Source organism: Martes martes (genome assembly GCF_963455335.1).
Source record: "Martes martes genome assembly, chromosome: 8".
NCBI classification, from domain to species: domain Eukaryota; kingdom Metazoa; phylum Chordata; class Mammalia; order Carnivora; family Mustelidae; genus Martes; species Martes martes.
In genome coordinates, this window is record NC_137895.1 from 127,591,994 (window position 1) to 127,614,846 (window position 22,853).

Sequence of the window (22,853 nt, forward strand, 5' to 3'; positions counted from 1 at the left end):
GGGATTACATAAAGTATTCTTCTGTGTCTTAACAATGTCCTAGCAGTGTTTTGAAGAGATATTATACTTCTCTTTCTCTGGCTTCATTTATCTGACATTGTATGACTTTTTTTTTTTTTTATTATTTTGGTTTTATTTTTATTTTTTATCTGACATTGTTTTAATGTAATGGACTCTTGTAGCTTGGGTTTTTAGCTTCTTCTTATTGTTGCAAAATCACTTGCTGCTACTTCAGATTATTTTCCTGTGAAGATACAATATTTGCACCAGGTGTAATTTTTGTTTAAATTTCATATTGCATTTAGTGAAAACACAGGTACTCTAGAAAAACCTACTTTTATGTTTATATTCTTAATTAATATATTTACTCTGTATTGACACTTAAACTCATTGAAACAAAATTATTTATTAGAAGATAAAATTATTTGGTCTTTTATTTCTTGCCACAATTTCAGTTATTTTGCTTTGGAAAGAGAATGCTATTTGAGTCTAACAAAATATTTTAAGGTTATTAAGCATGTTTATGTATAGTAAACTCTAAATAATTAGGAAATTTTTAAAAAATCAACTTAGTCTATTGAATTTTCAGTTAAGAATGATTTAAGCATGTTCACAAGGTAAAATACCTCTGTTACTTAGTGTGATTTATATTATTCACATAGTGGAGCTCTGTTAGGTGAGCATGGGTGATGATATTTTGACATGGTGAGATATATATTACTGAGATGCCAAGACCTTGTGTGTATGTATGTTTTACCCACTGAAACCATCCTGCAAGTATCTGTGAAATGGCTGAGAGTTAGCATTCCATATGTATTTGTGGTTGATGTTTCAGAAATACAAGCAAGAAATTTTGTGTCTGTGAGCTTCTTGGATTGAAAGGATCTTCCAAAAAGTGTTCTCAGATGCTCAGATTGTTCACAGATTCAAATTTTAGAGAACAAAATTCCGTAAAGCCACTGGCAACATCATTAAGTCCACTACAATCTTTATAGTCAGTCTTTTTGCATGGTTCAGTTAAGTTTGCTTTTGAAATACTAGCCAGTTTTCATTTACTAGTTGAGGTATTGTCACAATAGCATAAGTTCTTCCATTCTAGGAATGTTAACTAACAATAACTTTCTTTTTTTTTCTTTCTTTTTTGTTTTTTTTTAAATTTTATTTATTTATTTATTAGAGCATCAGGGCATCGGGCCTTATCCTCTTGGAAACCATTCTTTTTGGGTCTCTGCTGCTATACTTTCCAGTAAGTAACATAATTGAATTTTAAAAATAGCCATTTGTTTTATTTTGCTCCGGCAGTAAATTTTATGTATGTGTATGTGTATTTATATATATCTGTGTGTACGTGTATATATTTATATAAATGTATATGTATGTATATTATAGTATATGTAACTTCATATATATATATTACTTTTTTATATGTCTATATACAAGTTTATATGACCATATCTATATATAATAGACATATAAAGTAAAAAAGTAAAGTGGAGGTAATCATACTTTTCTTCCCAAATTTGCAAGGAGGGTTAACTGCTTAAGTGAGCTAACATAAAAAAGGCTTGCTTGATATGTATGCTTGCCGTATACATATGTGTATACATATAAATAAGGGTTTCTGTCTTCCCTCTCTACTTGAATCAAAACCATGAGACACACCAACAAGTTGGTGCTAAAAAATTCCAGATGGTTACATACAAAAATAAAGTAAATAGGTGTGTGGTATTATAACATAGATAATCCTAGTAGACTCTTCCTATCACACTAGCAACCTGTCTGTAACCACAAGGTAAGTACTAATTTTCCTAATTTAATTCAGCCAATTTATATTTAGCAGTTACTGTGTGTTAAGTACTTATGCTAAACTGGGAATTTTTTGTGAGTGAGAGAAACTGGATTTCTCCTCTCAGGAAGCTTATAATTTACAGAATGAGATGAGTCAGTACAGACAATTACTATATAATTGAAAAAAGCCAAGAGGCTGTGGAGACTGGATGCTGTGGAGACTCATAGGAGAGACAACTAAGCCTAGGGAATGAAATAACACTCAACTGAGCTCTGAAAGATGAGTAGATGTTAGAGAAGAAAAAGGTAGGGCTTCCATGGCACCATGTTCTTTTTGGGTTACCTCCTACCTCACTAGCTGCTCCATTTCAGCCTTCTCTGCTGATTCTTAATCTTCTTTCCCACCTCTTAATTACTTAAGTGCCTCGGGCAGCAGTCCTAGTGGAGCTTTTCTGATTCTACGTTCTCCCTTGGTGATCTCATCTAGCCTCAAAGCTTAAATACTATTTAAATACAACGACTCCCAAATTTGTATCTCCAGCTTAGACCTTTCCCCTGAGCTTCAAACTCATATTCAATTACTTACTCTACAACTCTATTTGAGGGTCCACCAGAATGCCCTACCATGTTCTTAACTGAGATACTTGTTCTCCCACACCCCTAAAGTCGTCTCCCTATCTCCATTGATGACAACCCTGTCCCACTAGTTACTCAGGCTAAACCTTGGGAGTCGTTCTTGACAACTTTCTTTTTCTCACATCCATCAGAAACCTTCCAAAACATCCAAAAACCCAGCTACTCCCTCTACCTCATTCAGTGCTACCATCCTGGTCTAAACCACAATCAGCCTCTTCTGGATTATTGTAATAGTCTCTCCCTGGCCTCTGTCCCTCCACACTAACCCCACCTCCACCAATGATCTGTCTATTTTCAAAGTATCAGCTTGTTGTAATGCCCAAGTTAGACTATGCCACACCTCAAAACGCTCGAAAGGTTCACACTTCTACTTATAGTAAAAGCCAAAATTCTTAGAATGAGCTCCAAGATCTAACATGATTCTGATTGTGCCCCCTCCATTACCCCATTTTCTAATCTTCTTCCCCACTCAGTGTTTATAGGGTTCTTGATTTATTCAAGTCTTCTAATTCTAGAATTATATTTATTCTTAAGATAGAAATTTATTTGGATATAATTATTTTAACTTTCTATAAAATCATCCATGTTACTGCAGTTGTCTAATTTACTGGTATGGAGTTGTGCATGGTAATTAATAACAGAAGCAATATAATACAAAGGGTCCTTATCATGCATGGGACTGTTTCTGTATAAATGGCAAGTTGTGTATCATAACTTTTCATTTTCCCCAAAGAACTATCAGAAAGATGTTTAGCCCAACTTATAGGATCACCCAATTAGGAAGTAAAAGACCCAAATGACTTCACTAATCTGAGTAATAATCATCTGAATATCTGTTGTTGCAGTCACCATCATCTTTTTCCTGAACCTCTGCTATTTAAAAAATACATTTTCTATCCAGTAGCCAGAGGGTATTTTAAAATACAAAATCTAATCTGTTACTACTTCTATAGCTAGCTTCCCACTGTTCTTAGAATAAAGATCAAAACCCTTGATATGGTGTGTGATGTTATATATAGTAAGGTACTTGCCCACCTCCCCAGCCTCATCTGATACCACTTTTCTTCTCACTTTCTGCCCCCATCTACTCTGACCTTCTTTCAGTTCATAAATGATACATAATCTCTCTCATGGTGTATTATAATGGCTCCCCAAAAATGTCCACTGTCCTAATCCCTGGAACCTATAAATATGTTACCTTACATGGAAAATGGGACTTTGCAGATGTGATGAAAAAAAGGACTTTGAGATAGAGATTATCCTGGATTATGTAGATGGGGTCAAGTGTCCTAAGTGAAAATGAGAAGCAGGAAAGAGAGAATCAAAGAGAAAGTATCATAAAAAGATTGGACCAGCTCTTGCTGGCTTTGAAGATGGATGAAAGAGGCCACGAGCCAAGGGATTCAGGCAGTCTCTAGAAGCTGGGAAAGGCAAGGAAACAGATTCTTCCCAAGAACCTCCAGAAAGAACACCTTGATTTTAACTCTGTAAGATCTATTTTGAACTTCTAAATTCTGGAACTGTGAGATAATAAATCTATATTGTTTTAAGCCACTGAGTTTGTCATAATATGTTACAGCAGCAATAAGAAATGAATACACCTCTTGATACAGGACATTTTCACATGCTTTTCCTTTAGAAAGAGTCCTCTTATCTTCCTTCTCCCTGCCATCTTACCTCTTCTTCTGCCTAACTAACAACTTGTCTGGTCATCCTTCAGATTTCTACTTAAATATTGCTTTTTTAAGAGAGATTTCTTTCCTTGAATCCCAATCAGAGTCAAATTCCTTTTAGTAGTTTCTCATGGAATCCCACTCTCTTTCTTGACAAACCCCATCTCAGTTTGTAAGTGTACATTCACAAGTGCCATTATTTGATTAATGTCATTCTCCTGCACAAACTCTAGTTCTCTGAAAATAAGGAGAAAATACAGTTTTTTTTTTTGCTCACAATCAAGTACCTGTCACCGTAGTTGAAGCACAGTCAATATGCAGTGAGTGAATGAATGAGGTTATACTTGAATGAATTTAGACCTGTACTGCAAACTAGTGGCTATTGTCCTATTGAAGTAGCTTCCAAAGAATCTGCTTGATTGTGGAAGACTAAGAATAATGATCCTTATTAATATTATTTTATTTAGTGATAACAGGCAGTAAAACACTTTTTTTTTTTAAGATTATTTATTTATTTGACAGACAGAGATCACACGTAGGCAGAGAGGCAGGCAGAGAGAGAGAGGAGGAAGCAGGCTCCCCACTGAGCAGAGAGCCCGACGTGGGGCTGGATCCCAGGACCCTGGGATCTTGACCTGAGCCAAAGACATAGGTTTTAACCCACTGAGCCAACCAGGTGCCCCAGTAAAACACTTCTTAATGTTATTTTGAGATGTTAGCAAAATTTCATTTTATTTTTATTTGTAAGATTCATATTTATTCAAATCAAGTGGTTATATTAATGAGCATGGGTCTAAAATCTAGGAAAGAATCTTAAAGCCTCTTAAATGGATGAAGTACTCTAGAAAACAAGAATATTTGAAAGAAGCGTAAGTTTTATGCTGCTAAATGTTGAAGGCAGTTTTTGAAGACCCTTTCATTGACTGGTATACAATTTTGAAAGATATCTAATGGACCTATAAGTATGATGATGTCAGACACAGAAAAAAAGGGGAAAGAAATGGAAATTTAAGAGGAATGTAAAGATAGCACTTCTGCTTCATAATTCTGATATACATGAAGGGGGGGGGACAGAAAAGAAGATTTACCCAAAAAATTCTGTCTAACAGAAACCTCTTATATTGACTTCATGCTTAATTGGCTATCTATTTTATCTTTTATAACATATATTTTTCTGCAACTGCTTGAGATATAAATATATAGTTCCCAAGTTTATACTGTGTACCTTGGTTTCAAATAAGTTAGTGTTCATGCCCTGAAGACAGAAGGGGTCAGGTTAATTAATGAAGGTTTCGATGGAGCATAAGGTATAGGGGAAGAAAGGAGATTAAAATATACTATTGATTGAGTCTGGTAAGGAGAGTAATTTTATTTTAGATGAGAGAATGAGAGATGATATATCAGAAATTGATAGGAAACTTTTTGCTACATAGGGTGTGTATATGTGCATGGGTACATGTGCTTAAAGCATTCTTGACAAGAGGAGTAAGTAATTTGGTTATTGGACCAAGGCTCATTGACTTCTCTGGGTTTTGCAGAAATGAACTTTGTAACTTTTGGCTAGACTTTATGCTGCAAGGAAGATCTCTGTATTAAGTGATAAAGATGATTCCATAAACCTAATAGAGTCAAAAAGTCTAATCATGTGATGATATAAATGTGACCTATACTTTCCTTATTTATTAAATATCTTACCAACTTTCTCTGTTCCTGGTGTGGTCCTTACCAAAATTGCTTGTGAAAGTTTTATGGGGTTTATAGGGTTTTTTTGTTGTTGTTTAAAAGTGTGTTTGAATAAAGGAGAATTGTTTTCAGGGCTGGGTAACTCCATGGAAGGAGGCTTTGGGTATTCACTGTTCTGCTGAGTTGTTATGCAATGAGCCTTTTCTTCTTTTTATGCTGCATATTGTTGTTCAGATTTGCAAGAATTAAGGTTATTTTTGCCTTTTCTAAGCAATCTTAGACTACAGACGATTTCATAACAATGCTTATATTGGAAAGTCCAAATTAGAGATTATCATCATTGTGCAGATGAGGACAAACCAAAATCTGACTAAATTTAGCATTGTTATAATTGGATAGCAGAGACCGAAAGCATTTAAAACATTTTCTTACAGATTCTCAAAAGAGATTCATGATTTGAAGTCCATACATTTGTGAACAAATGATTAGTCTTCATAATCATCTAAAAACTTTAATATAATTTATAGAAGAGAGAAAAAAGGAACTTTAAAATATCAACTAAACTATATTCTACCTGTTAAATTACATAAAATCATATTTTTATGGATTAGTAAATCATTTTAAGTGATATGGAGTCTGGAAGTTCGTTTTTGACTTGACAAAACCAACAGTTTCAGCTAATTAGGTGAATTTTTTCCCTATAACCTTGATAAACTCTTTGGTTGGCTGATGAGCTTTTCTATACCCACACATGTATAAATAAATAAATGCTAATTTTCACGTCATTTCCCTACTCCACCCTACGCCCGAAAATAAAGAACTGCAAAATATTAGAACAGGAAGGAACACCAGACACAACTTAGTCTTTGTTCAACCTCTATTTTGCAAATGAAAGGAGAGTCTGAGAGAAAACTGTAATTTATCCAACTTCTCTCAACTAAGTAGTGAGAAAGCCAAGATTAGAATCTAGTCTCTTGACTCCTGGTCTACCACTCCTTTCATTCTATGGGATAGAGGGATGAATATATGATTGAGATAACATTAGACAGGTCATCAGGAATGCCCATGTTCTATCCCCTTGTTCAGGCACCTTTCCTCATTAAGCCTCCAAGGAAATAAAAGGCACAAGATAAAACAGGGAACCAATTTAAAATAGCTTACGGTTTGATTGTAAGACCCAATGTAAAACTGCTGTAAGCATGCTGTTGAACCATATGATGTTTCTGATACTGAACCATTTTACTTTGAGAAATGGCTATTTTATATTTGAACCTAACAAATAACCCTATAGACCATATCAAGTTGGTTTCAGTGGCTTAGGACCTAAGACTACTTTTTTTATGATCACCCCAAAACCTGAAACTAAAACTCAGATTGTTTTTTTTTTTATCTCCAGTGTAGAGCAGACAGCATTCGGAAGCAGAGGGAAAACAGGAGCATATTGTTCTGAGCACAGAGCTTATGGGGAGGGAAATAAAGGACAGAGAGTTGAAAGCAGGGAGGGAGAGTAAGAATGAGACCGTGAGAATATAGCTAAAGCAGCTGAGCTTTTAATCCATTATTAATATAATTATTTATTTTAAAGCTCAAGTTAACCTAAATTTTCCCAGTGAAGCCCCTTTAAGCTGGCTCCTGCATTGTTTTCGTATTACCCCATTATCCCAAGCACTTCCTTGCATTCTAGTTCAATAGAGAGTACCTTCCCTAGCCCAGCCCTGGAATCAGCCCCAGGGGCCCTGATTCTTTTTTGGAGAGAAATGGTAGCAGTTCATCATGAGACCGATTTACTTCCACTGTGACAAACATAGGGCACAAAGTTCCCAATTTTACAGCTAGGCCAATGTTTCTCAAATCTCAGTTATCTAGGGGCTTTTGTAAGGAGATTTCTCCTCAACTCAAAGATTCCATCCTTAAAACACAGTTTTTTAAGCTGATCTAGACTACATCTTACAAGGTATCATTTAGATCCATTCGGATGAACCCAGAGCAAAAGGGGAAAAGTAAATTGGAAGGATAGTTAAATACTCATGAGCTCTGCAGTACTGTCAAGAAAACAGTAGTGTGGGAATAGTTGTTTCATGCCAAGGTAGCTCAAAGAGTATGGGAATAGAAGACTCTTTTTTTTTGGTAAGACTTTATTTGAGAGAGAGGGAGAGAGTGTATGTGCACATATGCTTATGTGCTTCCGACTAGGGAGATGAGCAGAGGGAGAGGAAGAGGATCACCTGCAAACTCTGTGCTAAGCATAGAACCAAGCATGGGTCTCGATTCCAAGACCCTGAGATCATGACTGAGCTGAAACCAAGAGTTGGATGTTCAACTGGCCAAGCCACCCAGGTGCCCGGGAATAGAAGACTCTTAATCACCAAACTGATCACTAATTTTGGTAATATTGGTTAAAATATTGAGATTAAAAGACAAAACCAGACCACCTCCTTCAAGGGAGCTTAACGATTATGCCACTAAGACACTCTATTTCCTTTTATAGGATAGGTGAGAGGAATAGAAGAAATGGTTATAAATATCCTGGAATTCTGTGTAGTTCCACTTATCCACTTGTTCCTACATCCTTCCCTCAGCCTACCAGAGAGAAGACTGTTGGTGGTTTTGGTCTTTTACTCATAAAAGCATGGAGGCTAGCCAGTATGCATATTCCAGGGTATCTGGTTAAGAATCTCAGATCAGCACGTTGATATGTCAAGAATTAAGTAATTATCTACCTTTACCTGAAGGAGTTTTAATAAACTGAGAAAGCCTTAAATCATTGGGAATTTGACCCCTGGCTTTAGTTTGTCAGTGAAAAAGCAACAGCGTTTACATTTTTGCTAAAATACCAAATAGACTGTATTCCTTTTAAAAATACTATGTTGATTATTTGAAATATAATAATTACTATTACTTCCAAACTAGGCACAAAGAAAAAATCATAACCAAACAACCAAAGTCAGTATCACCCAGAAATAATCACTGTATACATTTGATCATTGGAGACATCTGTGTGTGCACATTTATAAGTTGAAACAGAAAATGGATGAATGGTAGAAATCAAGATACAAATCTAAGACATTTTATAAAAAATTAATTATAATCCTTATTGTTTTAACCAAAAAACTGAAGCGAAACTAAAAATGTTACTAACTTTTAGATAAATGAATCTTCACAACAAGCATTGTTAGTTCTAATGGATCTTTATCTAAAGAAAAAAGACTATAAAATGTTTTAAAAGTTGGGTTCATTCTTCTTCACTTAGCTATGTGTTTCAACTTTAGACAGTATCACTTGACTTCAGCTGGAACAGCTAAGAAATCAAACATAAATACATTTCCTATTGCCCCTCCCCTTTACTTTTGGATTTTTGTTAATAAATTTTGAACTGCTGGGGCATCTGGGTGGCTCAGTGGGTTAAGCCTCTACCTTCGGCTTAGGTCATGGACTCAGGGTCCTGGAATCAAGCCCCTCATCAGGCTTTCTGCTCAGTGGGGAGCCTGCTTTCCCCTCTCTCTGCCTGCCTCTCTGCCTACTTGTGATCTCTCTCTCTCTGTCAGATAAATAAATAAAATATTTTAAAAAATAATAATTTTTGAATTGTTAACATTCATAATGTATATATAATATGCAATTATGAAACTATTATACACATAATTGTTTAACCTTAAGTCTGTATTAAATAGGTTTAATATTTTCCACTAGTCTTTGTAACCTGGCTTCTTCATTCTTCAGTTCTTTATTTTGATTTGTCCCTTAGTTTTCATTAACAGATTTTTCATGAAAGAAAAAGAGTTGTATAGTTCTTGAGTTCTTACATGCTTGAGAATCTCTACCCATTGTCCTTATACATGAAGAATAATTTTTTTCATGAAGAATAATTTAGTTGAGTATAAAAATTTCAGGACACACTTTCTATTGCTTAGAACTTTATATCCATTATCTGAATATTTTCAGCTCTTGAAATAGCCTGATTGCATTCTTCAGTCTTGAAACTAAATATTATCTTGAAATTTATCCTTCTGTATTATTGTTTTTCTTAGATCATGGTGTTTCCTTTCAATATAAAGATGTAAGTCCTCTTCCGTTCCTGGAATTTAAAAAATATATCTGTTTAGTTTTTTGTTTCTTCTTCAGGAGCAGGAATTATGTATGCATTGGATTCTTTTCCTTCTTTATCTATAATGTTTCTAGTCATTTCTTTATCTTTGCTCTTTTCTATTTTGCTTTGTGTGTTTCCATCGAGCCTTTATTCTGTGACCTTTACACTATTCTCAGGTGTGTTTATTCTGCTTGAGTCGATTCTAATATTCTTTTAACCTCTCTACTGTTTTTATTTTATTTCCATTTTCACTTTATCCCCTCTTCTCCAGCTTTCTTGGAACAATTTTATCTCTTTCTCTGTTTTTCTTATCTCTTCTTTGATTCTAATATCTTTTTCTTTGAGCTTCTTTATGAGAGGGAACATGTTTTTTTTATAATTTCTTTGAGGCCACGAGAATTATTTATTTGAACTTGTGCCAATTTTCTTGGGTAACATCACTTTTGTTGTCCATTCTTCATGTGCCCTTTTCCTCCAGTATTTAAACAAAGAGTCTGTGCTGGTTCCTTTCTGATTTCTTTTTTGTTATAATTCTTTTTTATTGCAGTAAAATATGCACAAATATAAATTAACCATTTTAATTATTTTTAATATATAATACATTCATAGTGTTGTGCCATCACCACCACTATTTCCAGAACTTTTCCATCATCCCCAATTAAAACTCTTCCATTGAATAATAACTTCACATTCCTCCTTTACCCCTAGTTGTTGGTAACCTCCATTCTACTTTCTGTCTAGAAGTTACTCATATAAGTGGGGTTGTATGGTATTTGTCCTTTTGTATCTGGCTTATTTCACTTAACTTATCATGTTTTCAGGGTTCATCCATGTGGTAGCATATGTCAGAATTTCATTCCTTTTTACAGCTGAATAATATTCCATTGTATGTATAATACCACATTCTGTTTACCATTTATCTGTGATAGACATTTAGGTTGTTGTCACCTTTTGACTATTGTAAATAATGTTGCTATGAACACTGGTATCTGAGTCCCGTTTTTCAGTTTTTCAGGTATATATATATATCTAGGAGTGAAATTGCTGGATCATATGGTAATTTAACTCTTAAGAAACTGCCAAACAGTCTTCCAAGGTAGCTGCAGCAATTTAAATTCCCACCAGCAATGCACAAGGATTCCAGTTTTTCCGCATCCTTACCAACACCTGTTATGGGGTGTATTAAAAACAAAAACAAAATTAATAGGCATCCTAGTGAGTGTGAAGTGGCATCTCATTGTGGTTTTGATTCACTACTTTTCACTTTTTAAGAAAACAGTTTTTATAGGTAGCTATTTTATGAAGAACTAAGTGGATAGCAGCAGGAGGCATAGATTGACACAGGCTACTTCTTTATTTTGAGGTCACATGAAGCCACACAAATTTAGGTCATATTATAATCTGATGCTTCGCCTTCCTCTTTTACTACACTTAAGGTCTGGCGGCCTTCCTTGGTTAGTGTGCCACTTAGGTATATCAACAAAGATAATGTGTCTCCAGATCTCTCTCCAATCTGGGATGACACCGTGTTTCTATAGGAAAATTCCCCAGTTTCCTTTCAGCCCTCCTACGACAAATATTCACTCTCCAATGAATAGATCTGTTAGAATCATACTTTTTAATTACAAGCTTTTCAAGAGTGGGACCATGTCTGCGGCATCTGCTTCCATTATAGCACATTAAAAGTGTATCGAGTTTCAATATAATTCTAGCTAAAGCAATTATACACATGCACATACACCTATATAATTGTACAGCTGTAAATCTCTTCTTTATCTCTGAGTTCCCTATGGAGAGGTAGAAAAGAACCTAGATCAAAAAGAGACTTTTTTAAAGTTTTATTTATTTATTCATGAGAGACAGAGAGAGAGAGAAGCAGAGGCTGAGGGAGAAGCAACGAGCAGAGAACCTGAGGCAGGACTCAATCCCAAGACACCAGGATCATGACCTGAGCCAAAAGCAGGTGCTTAACCCTCTGAGCCACCCAGACTTTAATTCTAGCCTAAACAGTCTTACATGACCTGGCCCCACTTTTACCTCTTTAACCTTGTGCTCCCCTGCTCTCTGCCTCTCTCACTCTGCGGCATCAGTACTGGTCTTGACCCTCTTCCTTGAGCAGGCCTGGCAGTCTAGCCCACAGCCTTGACCTTGGCTGTTTCCTAGAGTAGTCTTAACCCACATATCTCCATGGCCAGCTCCCCACTCAGATATCAACTCTTCTGTGAAAGGAAGTTAAGGAACTCATTACTTTGTAATAAACGGGGAGAGGTTAATTCAAAAATTAGGACATTAAAGTAAGAATAAACCCCCACAACCATAGAGAATTTCTAACAGTAGAGATGTGGAGGCAGAAATGTCACAGTTTGGCAGTAGACTAAGAACATAATAAATTACCCTGAGAATGCCTTTATAGCAACAAATACGGAGATCCTGACTCTGGCAATGAGAGAGAATTTGACAGTCAGATGGTTTGAGTCAAAAGATAAGAAAGCAGCAGTGTCCTAGCTAGCATATTATAGCTCTCTAGTAACAAAAGAAAGAAGGAGAGAGAGAGAACGAAAGAAAGAGGAAGAAAGAAAAAGAAAGAATACAAAAGGATAAAGTCTCAGTTCATTTCTAACTCCCTTGCTAGAGTTGATGGGGTAATGTCTTTGCCCATGAGAAAAAACACATCAGGAACTCATTCTGCCTCTTTTCCAAGTTACTATTTCTCCTCTGTTTACAAAAATGCATCTTAAATTTTCCTGCACAGACCCAGGACACTAGTAGCTAACTATTTCTGAAGGTTGGTTGTTTATTTTCAATTAATAAAAAGATCAACAAATTTATATTTTAGGTTTAAGGTATTATTTGTGAACATGTGATTTTAGAGAACTTTAATGGTCTCTAAAAATATCCTCAGAATTGTTAGACATTTATATTAACAAACTACAAATACCGTGATGTCCAGGTTTATCTTTGTGGTCTTATACATGAACAGTTTAACATAAGAAGGTAAAAGATACTGTTAAAGATGTTTAAGAGATAATTCGTAAAATAGTCACAAACAGAAAAGTAGTTGTGAAAGAATTGAAATTGGCAATGTACCTTTAAAAATAGTTTCCTCTTCAAAGCTATTAGAGGAAAAAATTGTGAAGACTTGTATGAAAGGGCAGCAAGTATTCTTTTAAAAGTGACAAGAAGATGACGTTTTGACAAGGCAAATCATACCTTAAATGTCAGGGACGACACAATGTCACTAGGGAGTCGCAATACAGTGAAATGGATTTATTACTTAAAGAAAATAGCAAAAGAGGAAAACTATAAAGATGTAATCCTTACATAGAATCATATTAACAAAAACCCAACATCAGAGTATCCTAAGCCTGGTATAAGTGGGATTGAAGAAAGCATTTGGACCTATAGCTTAAATTAGAAAGGTCAATGTGAACTTCTGGGATAAAGGACAGATTGCTTTCCTAGAATGTATTAGAAAAGTGTGTTAACTTTTATATTTCAGTAAGACATTTACCTAAAAGCTGTGATTATTATATACAAATATCTCTTCACATTACAATTTCTGAATATGAAGAAAATAGGTTAGTTGTATATTGTGAAAATATAATCATTATTGATAGACCTTTAGGAATACTTAATATAAATTATTTAAAGGAAATGTAATTTATGATTAGTTGTCTAAAAATCTCCATGACTTGTCTGTTCTTGAGTATTCCAAGCGAGGTTTATTTTGAATGCCATCTCCAGGTTTCAGCAATAATATAAATATGATTAACTGAAATAGAGACATGTTCAGATGACATTCTGATCCAAACTTACTTTCAATTTAACTTTGATCTTCTTCATTCTTCACACTTTCCTTTCTATATGAGAGTGTCTCCTTTTCATCATGCTTACAGAAATGTGGAATAAAATGCTTGCCCTGCTCTGTGGTCTTGTCCACCTCACACATCAGTCATGCCGTTCTGTTGTTCATTGTGAAGAGGGTATCAGAGCCTTTGCTGATCATATGGGTTTCTCTCAAAACAGTTGCACATTTTGCCTTCTGATGTAAAGCACAGCATTTCATCAGATGCTCTGAAATAAAAGAGGCTCTAAAAAAAGAAGAGGTCAAGTGTATTTGACAAATGCTGCTACTTAGGGAGTCACAGCGAACACTTCTGGTTAAAGGCTTTGAGGTCTGCAATAAAGGAATGCATTTAAAACTGAGCCATTTCTCTATCTTGCTTGATTTCATTATACCCTTTTCCACATAATACCTATTATATAACTTATCATTGTAAAATTAATAATATAAATCCTATAATAGCTGCCTTAAAGAATACATACCAAAAATCTCATAATGCTGTTTGATTCCATTTATACGGAGTTTGACATCGTGTGTCTATGTGTCTGTGTATATAATGCAAGCATATGAGGTAAACCTTAAGAAAGCAGGAAAATGGCAAACACAAAATTCAGGATGATAGTTGCCTGAGACAGAGGGGAAGAGCATGGGATCAAAGAGAAAGAAGGGCATAAAGGAAGCTTGTAGTGAATAGTAATATTCTCTTCCTTAAACAGAGTGGTAGATAAATGGGTATGGACATTTACTGTATCTCTATATAAAAATCATCACGACAGATAGATAGATAGACAGACAGACATGTTGTAATGGTTGGAGGTTCAGAAGATGAAGAGGATCCAGCAAAGGAGACTGGGAGTGATCTAGCAGGGAAGTAGGAGTAGGATCAGTTGAATTCATTCAAACACATTGTTTCAAGGAGGAGAGAGAAGAGAGGGGTTAACTCCTTCAGATGCTGCTGATTTGTCTTCTAAGGTGAGGAACAACAATTGCCTGCTGGACTTGGAAATGTTGAGGTGGTCTCGACAAGACCCCTTTTGCAGTAGTAGGGGGTGATGGAGAGGAAACAGAGATAGCAAGTAAACCCCTTTTATCTGTACATTTTACAGTAAAGAGAAGTAGGGATTTGGGGTACTGGAGGAAGTTATAGGTCAAGCGACATTTTTAAAATGAGATAAATTACATGTTTGCATGGCTATGGAATGACCTCTAAAGATGGAAAATGATGGTGTGGGAGAGTGAATATTGTCATAAGGGAAGCCCTTACATAGGATCCAGTAAGTGGAGGGCTGAACTTAGAACACATCCAGTTCACTCACTGATTAGTAAAAAAGGAGGTACTGGACCTTCTTTTCCATAAATAGCAGATGAAAACCTGGGGTCAGCGTACAAATTAGAACTGGAGTCATCTCTGAGGTGTAAGTTTGGGCTGTTTCTCTCATTTTCCTACTGTTCAGGACTTCACGCTAGATTCAGGCAGTATCTCAGTACAGTTGGCTGGGAGCCTTACGAATAAACTGCTACTTCCTCATAATTGAAGGTGACTTTTCAGACTTGGGGATAACTGCTCCACAGTCTGCCGTGATCTGGCTTCATGCATCTCCTCCTCCAAACAACTGTACGTTCGATGGCAAAATGACTGTCTCTGATGACATAATGACCAAGGTGATGGTTCTGTTCAGTCCAGGTCCAGCCACATCTGTATCCATGCACTCTTCAAAGGCTGTCACTGTACTGGTCATTCGGTCACTTAGGCTATTTCTGCCATCATAAAGCAAATGAAAAATTCAGTAGTTACTTACTCTGCACAGACAGTACAGATCTTCAGGGCTAACATTGAACTGATCTGTGATAGAAGCTCAGATAGCATTTCAATTAAAAAATTTAAACTACAGGGTGCCTCTGTAGCTCCGTGGGTTAAGCATCTGCCTTTAGCTCAGGTCATGATCCCGGGGTCCTGGGATCGAGCTCTACTTCAGGCTCCCTGCTCAGCGGGGAGTCTCTTTCTCCCTCTGCTGCCCATTCTCAACCTCTCTCTCTTTCTCTCTCTCTCTAATAAATACATCTTTTTAAAAAACTTAAGCTACAAAAATGAATTAAACACTTAATAACCCAGACTTTTTGGCAGCTCTTGACAACCTTCATTCAGTCGACCTTTTGCCATTTTATTTCACCTTCTTGTCCCACTCTGCTTAAGTAGAATGTTGATAGTAAAAGTCAAATGCTGAATGTTAACAATTTTTAGTTAATGTTTAAGCAGAACTATTTTCACCTTGGAAATCTTGGTTTTTTAGGAAGTCTCACATTTGTCCTTCGGTGTCTTCTCAGTTCTTCCTTAGAAAAATATATTCTGTTTCTGCCCCTTTGTATTGGAAAGAAATGAATCCATGATCCTGGGGAGAAAGTCTTACGGCAATGTTCTAAAAACAATGAGAAATAAATTCCTGTCTTCAGAGTCCCGGACTTCAGGGAGGAGCAGCAAGAAGAAGAAGGGAGGGAAGAAGGAGATTCTCTCGTATTAACATTGTTAATGAATTTAGGGGAAAAGTAACAGTATTACGGAACAATTAAGCATTACAACTGTCATTTCTCTACTGCAGTATTACTGCATTATGTTTGGTTTTATAATTGAGTTCCTGTGTTTCTTTCTTCACTATATACAGCAGCAAAAGGATCTCCTTAATAATAAGAGCTGACATCTATTCTGTGCTTTTCCATATCACATATCTGAAGTGCTTTCTATGTGTTATCTTGTGTCTTACACATCCTTGTATTTGCCAATGTGTAGCATGATGCCTGACATATAGTAAAAATCCAATGAATATTTCTCCAGTTACCTGTAAACAAGGAGTTTGATGGGCCAACACCAATGTAGAGCTTTCACATTATAAAAAGGTTGCTACTTGATAATATGATGTAAAAGGCTCTGACAAACCCCTGTTATAGAGCCCTGGCTTCACGGTTGACATACTAACAAAATTAGAAATGTTTCTTAACTTTCTAGAGACACATGATTAAGTTATGTTAAAGCAGTTGTTTCTTGAAAAACTTGAATAAACCAGCTGATATGCACCTTATCTCTCATTTACTTATCTGATCAACTTTACATTATAGTGGTTAAGAGCATGTACTGTGGAGCCACTGTAACTGACACTTAGTAGCTGTGTGACCTTAGGTTAGTCATTTAACCTCTCTGGATGTCCATGGCCTTACCTGTAAAATCAGGATTATAAATGTACTGTTGGATGATTTTATGCATGCAAATGCTTTGAGTAGTGCCTGGCATATATTACGAGGTGTGTATTAGTTAATAAAGTAGCATATCTTAAAGTAGTAATTCTCTGATTTTGCAAGCATCAGAATCATCTAGGACTTGTTAAGCCCCTGTTTGCTGATTCCTACCTCTACATTTCTGATTCAGTAAATCTAGGGTAGGGTCAGAGAATTTGCATTTCAAATGAATTCCAAAGGAATGCTGCTGTCGCTGGTCCAGGGTCCTGGAACCACACTTTGAAACCACTGGCCTACAGCCTTGCTTTTCAGACTTTTTTGTTTTATGTCAATCTGTCATAGACAAATTCTTTGGTAAAATACAATAAATATTAATTAAGTGAAATAAAAAGACTAGTTATTTTGGATTGGAAGTTTATTTTGTTAGCAGATAAATGGGAATTTACATCTTCAAAAATGGAGACAATTCATATAGCAAATAAAGTGAATGTGTGCACTGAAGTTTCATGTTAGTCTAGTCCCTTCTGGAATTGTAGCAATCCTTTTTTTTTTTAACCTTTTTTTTTAAGATTTTATTTATGTATTTGACAGAGAGAGATCACAAGTAGGCAGAGAGGCAGGCAGAGAGGGGGGAAGCAGGCTCACTGCTGAGCAGAGAGCAGGGATGCAGGGCTCGATCCTGGGATCATGACCTGAGCTGAAGGCAGAAGCTTAACCCACTGAGCCACCCAGGCACCCCTTTTTTACCTTCTTTTAAACGGAGACTAAAACATAATATATCTATAGGTTCCTGGGCTTAAGATATGGTTATCTTTGGATGTTATTATTCTGCCTATTACACCAATCATCAAAAATTCTCAGGTAGCATACCAGTCAGGCAACCCGGATCCAACTAGAGCTACTAAAAATCATTGAGTCACTTTAATATCCAAAGCCTGATTTTAAATGTAACCAGCCTACAGACAAAAATAAAAATATATATATATATATATACACACACATGTATATATATACATGTGTGTGTATATATATGTTCTACAGTGCCTATATCATGAATTTGTCCTTCAGATAATTTTACTCTCTTACATAATTAATTTATTTTTCTATAATTACTTTATAGAAAATATAATTACTTTATTAATGCAAACGTAAATGTTCACTTTATTAAAGTGAACTTAAAGGTTCAAAAAAGGTAATTTTTCTCCATGATTATAAATACTGGGCCCTCAGTCCCTCAATGTCAGCCATCTGCTGGACTTACATAGTAGCGACGCCAGTTAGGAATGTGCCTTTGTATTTTTGTTTTTCATGGTCCCATGGTCATGGGTAGGTCCCCCTGACCTGCTTTGTTCATACAGAGTAAGTTACCACCTGGCTTTCAGTATAATGTTTGATATTGCTGCCCCTAAAACTGAAAATTCTGACAAGAAAAGGAAAAGCATCCTTCTTTTGATGCCTACTTAAAACTGCAATTCAAAAGAATAACACTATATTTAAAGGAAGTCTCCCATATGCTCCATGAGTTCCCATGGAGCATATAGGAGACTTCCAAATTTTATTTAGGTAAAATAAACAAGTAAACTAACTAAAAATAAGAATTTAAAGAAGTAGTGCATAATTGTGGCTATATAAAGTAGGTAACAAAAAATATGGTGGTATTAGGATCAGATCAGGATTAGCTGCATAAGAACAGAAGCTTTAAAATGCTGAACTCATTTCTCCCATAAAAAAGAAGTATGGAAGTGAATAGTCGAAGGCTAATTGTATTTCACAGTTACAAGGATCCTGGGTGACCCATTCCCTCTAGCCCTTCTAACAATTTCATCTTCATCCAAGGAAGCAGGTGGGAAGAAAGTGTGAAGGGGGAGGGAATACTATACTTCTCTTCCATTTAGCCTCATTTGTCAGAAGTTCATTACTTAGTCACTCAGCATCAAAAGAGGCTGGGAAATTGTTTTGTTTTGGTTTTGTTTTGTTTTGTTTTGTTATCTAGGGGGCCTTGTGCCCATCTGGAAAAAAAAACTGGGAGATGGGAATTCTGCATATTGTGATCTCATCTCTGCCATGCTTGTAATTATTTTCTTCTAGTTGCTGGTTTGCATCTTCTGTATTTCTTCAATACATATATATTACCTTTATTTTTTAGGGAGGTTTTTTCCAATTTTTATTTTGTTCAACTGGACAGTATATCTACATCATTAGTTTTTGATGAAGTGTTCAACAATTTATTAGTTGCTTATAACACCCAGTGCTCATCCCAACACATGCCCTCCTTAATACCCATCACCTGGTTACCCCACCCCCCAACCTCCCTCCCTTCCATAACCCTCAATTTGGTTCCCAGAGTCCAGAGTCTCTCATGGTTTGTCTCCCTCCCTGATTTCTTCCCGTTCAGTTTTCCCTCCCTTCCCCTGTGGTCCTCTATACTATTCCTTATGTTCCACATAAGAGTGAAACCACATGATAATTGTCTTTCTCTGATTGACTTATTTCACTTAGCATAATCCCCTCCAGTGCCATCCATGTCCACACTGATGCAAATGGTAGGTATTCATTCTTTCTGATGGCTGAGTAATATATTATCTTTATAAAAAGAAAAAAAATTAAATAGAGTCCTGTCCCTGACTCTGCCTAGCCATGACTTTTGAAGAGAGAACTAAGGTTACTGAGATACTGATTATGCAGCTCACAATGCAGACTTCATTTTGTGGAAAACTGCCGATCATTATTAATTGTAATCTTTATATAGCTCCTCTTGTTTCTTTCACTTGCTTGGAAAAAAGTAATTATGTAACAAATGTGATTCAGACAGGAAAGAAAGTCCTTATTTAATCCATGGGGCTATTAGATAACTACTAAAAGAGGGACTCACCTAAGATAGATTTTCTCGTATGGGGTTTTCTGATGACAGCTGAACTCCTTTTAGGGTGTACTAATTTCAATGGCTTAAAGACCTTTGGAAGTTATTTTAAGCTATAGTGTAGGCACAGTAAGTATAGTATGCTCAAACTGGAGGGGGGGTGGGAGCTATGATTTTTACTCTAAGCTTCATTCCTTTTGCTACTGTTACAGGTTACTAATTTTGATGTTTAACAAATTGCTCCACGTTTCTTTGAAGTCAAAGATGTCTCAAATGGGAATAGATGCTGAAGAACTTTGTTTAAGGAAGCTTCATATTTAAAAGGCTAGAAATTTCATCTGGACTACGGCTAGGACCAATTTTTGTCAACTCTTGGTTGTCATCATATATATTTAGCCTTTGCTTCTACTTCTGTTTATATTCTGTACTTCTAAATTTTCCTAAATCACTAGGTAGATGGCAGTGATAAGGTCTCAGACTGTATGGAGTGATGATAGGAATTTTTAAGGACTAGGGAGACATATTCTGAGAAGCCATTTACAAATTGAACTCCTAGATATTACAGGGTACTGAATAAGGTACAGAGTTTTTTTTAATGATCTTTTTATTCTTCTTTTTTTAAGTATAATTTTTAAGTATAATTAGCATACAATGCTGTTATGTTAGTTTCAAGTGTACAAATATTGACCCAACAATTCTATACATTACTCTGTGCTCATATGACAAGTATAGTTGCCATTAGTCACCTTATAATGTTATTACAGTATTATTGACTATATTCCCTATGCTCTATTTTTCATCTCCGTACAAACAGAAGTTTGTACCTCCTAATTCCCTGTATCTATTGTACCCAACTCCCAACCCACCTTTCCTCTGGCAACACCAGTTTGTCCTCTATATCTGAGTCTGTTTTTTGGTTATTTTCTTTATTCATTTGTGTTTTAGATTCCACGTGTAAGTGAAATCATAAGATATTTGTCTTTCTCTGCTGGATTTACTTTACTTAGTATAGTGCCCTCTAGGTCTATCTATGTTTGTCTCAAATGGCAAGAGTTCTTTTTTTTTTTTTTTTTAATAGCTGGAGGAATATTACATCATGTACATTTACTGCATCTTATCCATTCATCCATCCATGGACACATAGATGATTTCCATATTTTGGCTGTTGTAAGTAATTTCGCAGTAAATATGAGGGGCACTTCATGTATCTTTTTGAATCTGTGCTTTCATCTTTTTGACGAATACCTAAGTGGAATCACTAAATCATATGGTAATTCTTCTTTTAACTTTTTGAGGAACCTCAATATTGTTTTCCATAGAGGCTGCACCAATTTTATATTTACATTTCCACCAACAGCGTATGTTCCCTTGTCTCCACAATCTCTCCAATGCATGTTATTTCTTGTCCTTTCGATAATAGCCATTTGAACAGGTGTGATTTGATGTCTCATTATGGTTTTGATTTGCATGACTCTGATGACTGGTGATGTTAAGCATCTTTTCATGTGCATATTGCCCATCTTCTTTGGAAAAAAATGTGTATTCAGATCCTCAGCCCATTTTTTAATCAGATTGTTTCTTTTTTTCTTATGAAGTTGTATGTGTTCTTTATATATTTTGGTAATTAGCCCCTATCTTAGCAAATATCTTTTCCCATGAAGAAGATTGCCTTTTTATTTTGTTCATGGTTTCCTTCGCTGTGAAAAGCGTTTTAGTTTGCTACAGTCCTAGTCATTCAGTTTTGGTTTTGTTAAAATTGCCTTTGGGGTCAGATTAAAAAAAATAACAGGCAAAAGTGATGTCAAGGAGCTTACTACCTATGTTTTCTTCTAGGAATTTTATGGTCTTATGTTCAACTTTTTAATCCATGTTGACTTAATTTTTATATATGGTATAAGATAGAGATTCGGTTTCACTGTTTTGCCTATGACTGTCCAGTTTTCCCAACACCATTTATCGAATAAACTGTCCTTTTCCTGTTGTATATTCTTGTCTCCTTTGTCATAATTAATTTGCCATATATGCATAGATTTACTTCTGGGCTCTTTATTCTTTTCCATTGATCTCTGTGTCTATTTTTATTCCAATATCTTACTATTTTGATTCCTGTAGGCATGTTGTATAGTTTGGATTTAGGGACTGTGATACCTCTAGCTTTGCTCTTCTTTGTCAAGATTGCTATTCAGGGTCTTTTGCAATTCCAGCAAATTTTAGAATTATTTTTTCTAGTTGTATGAAAAATGCCATTGGAATTTTTATAGAGGTCGCACTGAATCTGTAGATTCTTTGGATACTATGGACATTTTAACATCAGTAAATCTTCTCATCCATGAGCACAGAATTTATTTGTGTCTTCAGTTTATTTCATCATTGCCATGGTTTTCTATGTACAAGTCTTTCACCACCTTGGTTAAATTTATTTTTAAGTATTTTATTCTTTTTGATGCCTTTGTGAATGATCTTGTTTTCTTAGTTTCTCTTTATGACAGTTCATTATTAGTATATGGAAATACAAACAATTTCTGTATATTGATTTTGTATCCTGCAACTTTACTTAACTCATTTATTTGTTCTAATGATTTTTGGTGGTCGTTAGGGTTTTCTATATGTAAATCATGCCATCTGCAAATTATGACAGTTTTACTTTTCCTTTCCTATTTGGATGACTTTAACTCTTTTTTTTACCTAATTGTTCTGTCCAAAATTTCCAATATTGTGTTGAATAAAAGTGGTGAGAGTGGGCATCCTTGTCTTCCTTCTAATCTAAGAGGAAAACATTTTAGCTTTTCACCATTGAGTATGATATTAGTTATGGGTTTGTCATATATGGCCTTTATTATGTTGAGGTATGTTTCCTCTGTCCTCAGTTTGTTGAGAGTTTTTATCACGACTGGATGTTGAATTTTGTCATATTTTTTATGCATCTATTGAGATGATCTTGTGATTTTTGTTCTTCATTTTGTTAATGTAGTCTGTCACATTGATTAAAATGCTCATGCTGAACCATCCTTGCATATGTGGAATAAATCCCCATTGATCGTGGTGTGTGACCCT

At 35.5% G+C, this 22,853-nt stretch overlaps 1 protein-coding gene across 1 annotated transcript in view; it reads left to right on the forward strand.

The window, feature by feature from the left end:
- Window positions 1-22,853, forward strand: part of GPR158 (G protein-coupled receptor 158) — a gene marked incomplete at both ends in the record, with an annotated part of 320,694 nt that overhangs the window by 185,639 nt on the left and 112,202 nt on the right. Inside the window, one exon of the mRNA XM_080810173.1 lies at window positions 1,178-1,246. Within this exon, the coding sequence (XP_080666299.1) occupies window positions 1,178-1,246 (69 nt within the window). The remainder of the gene's footprint in view (window positions 1-1,177; window positions 1,247-22,853) is intronic.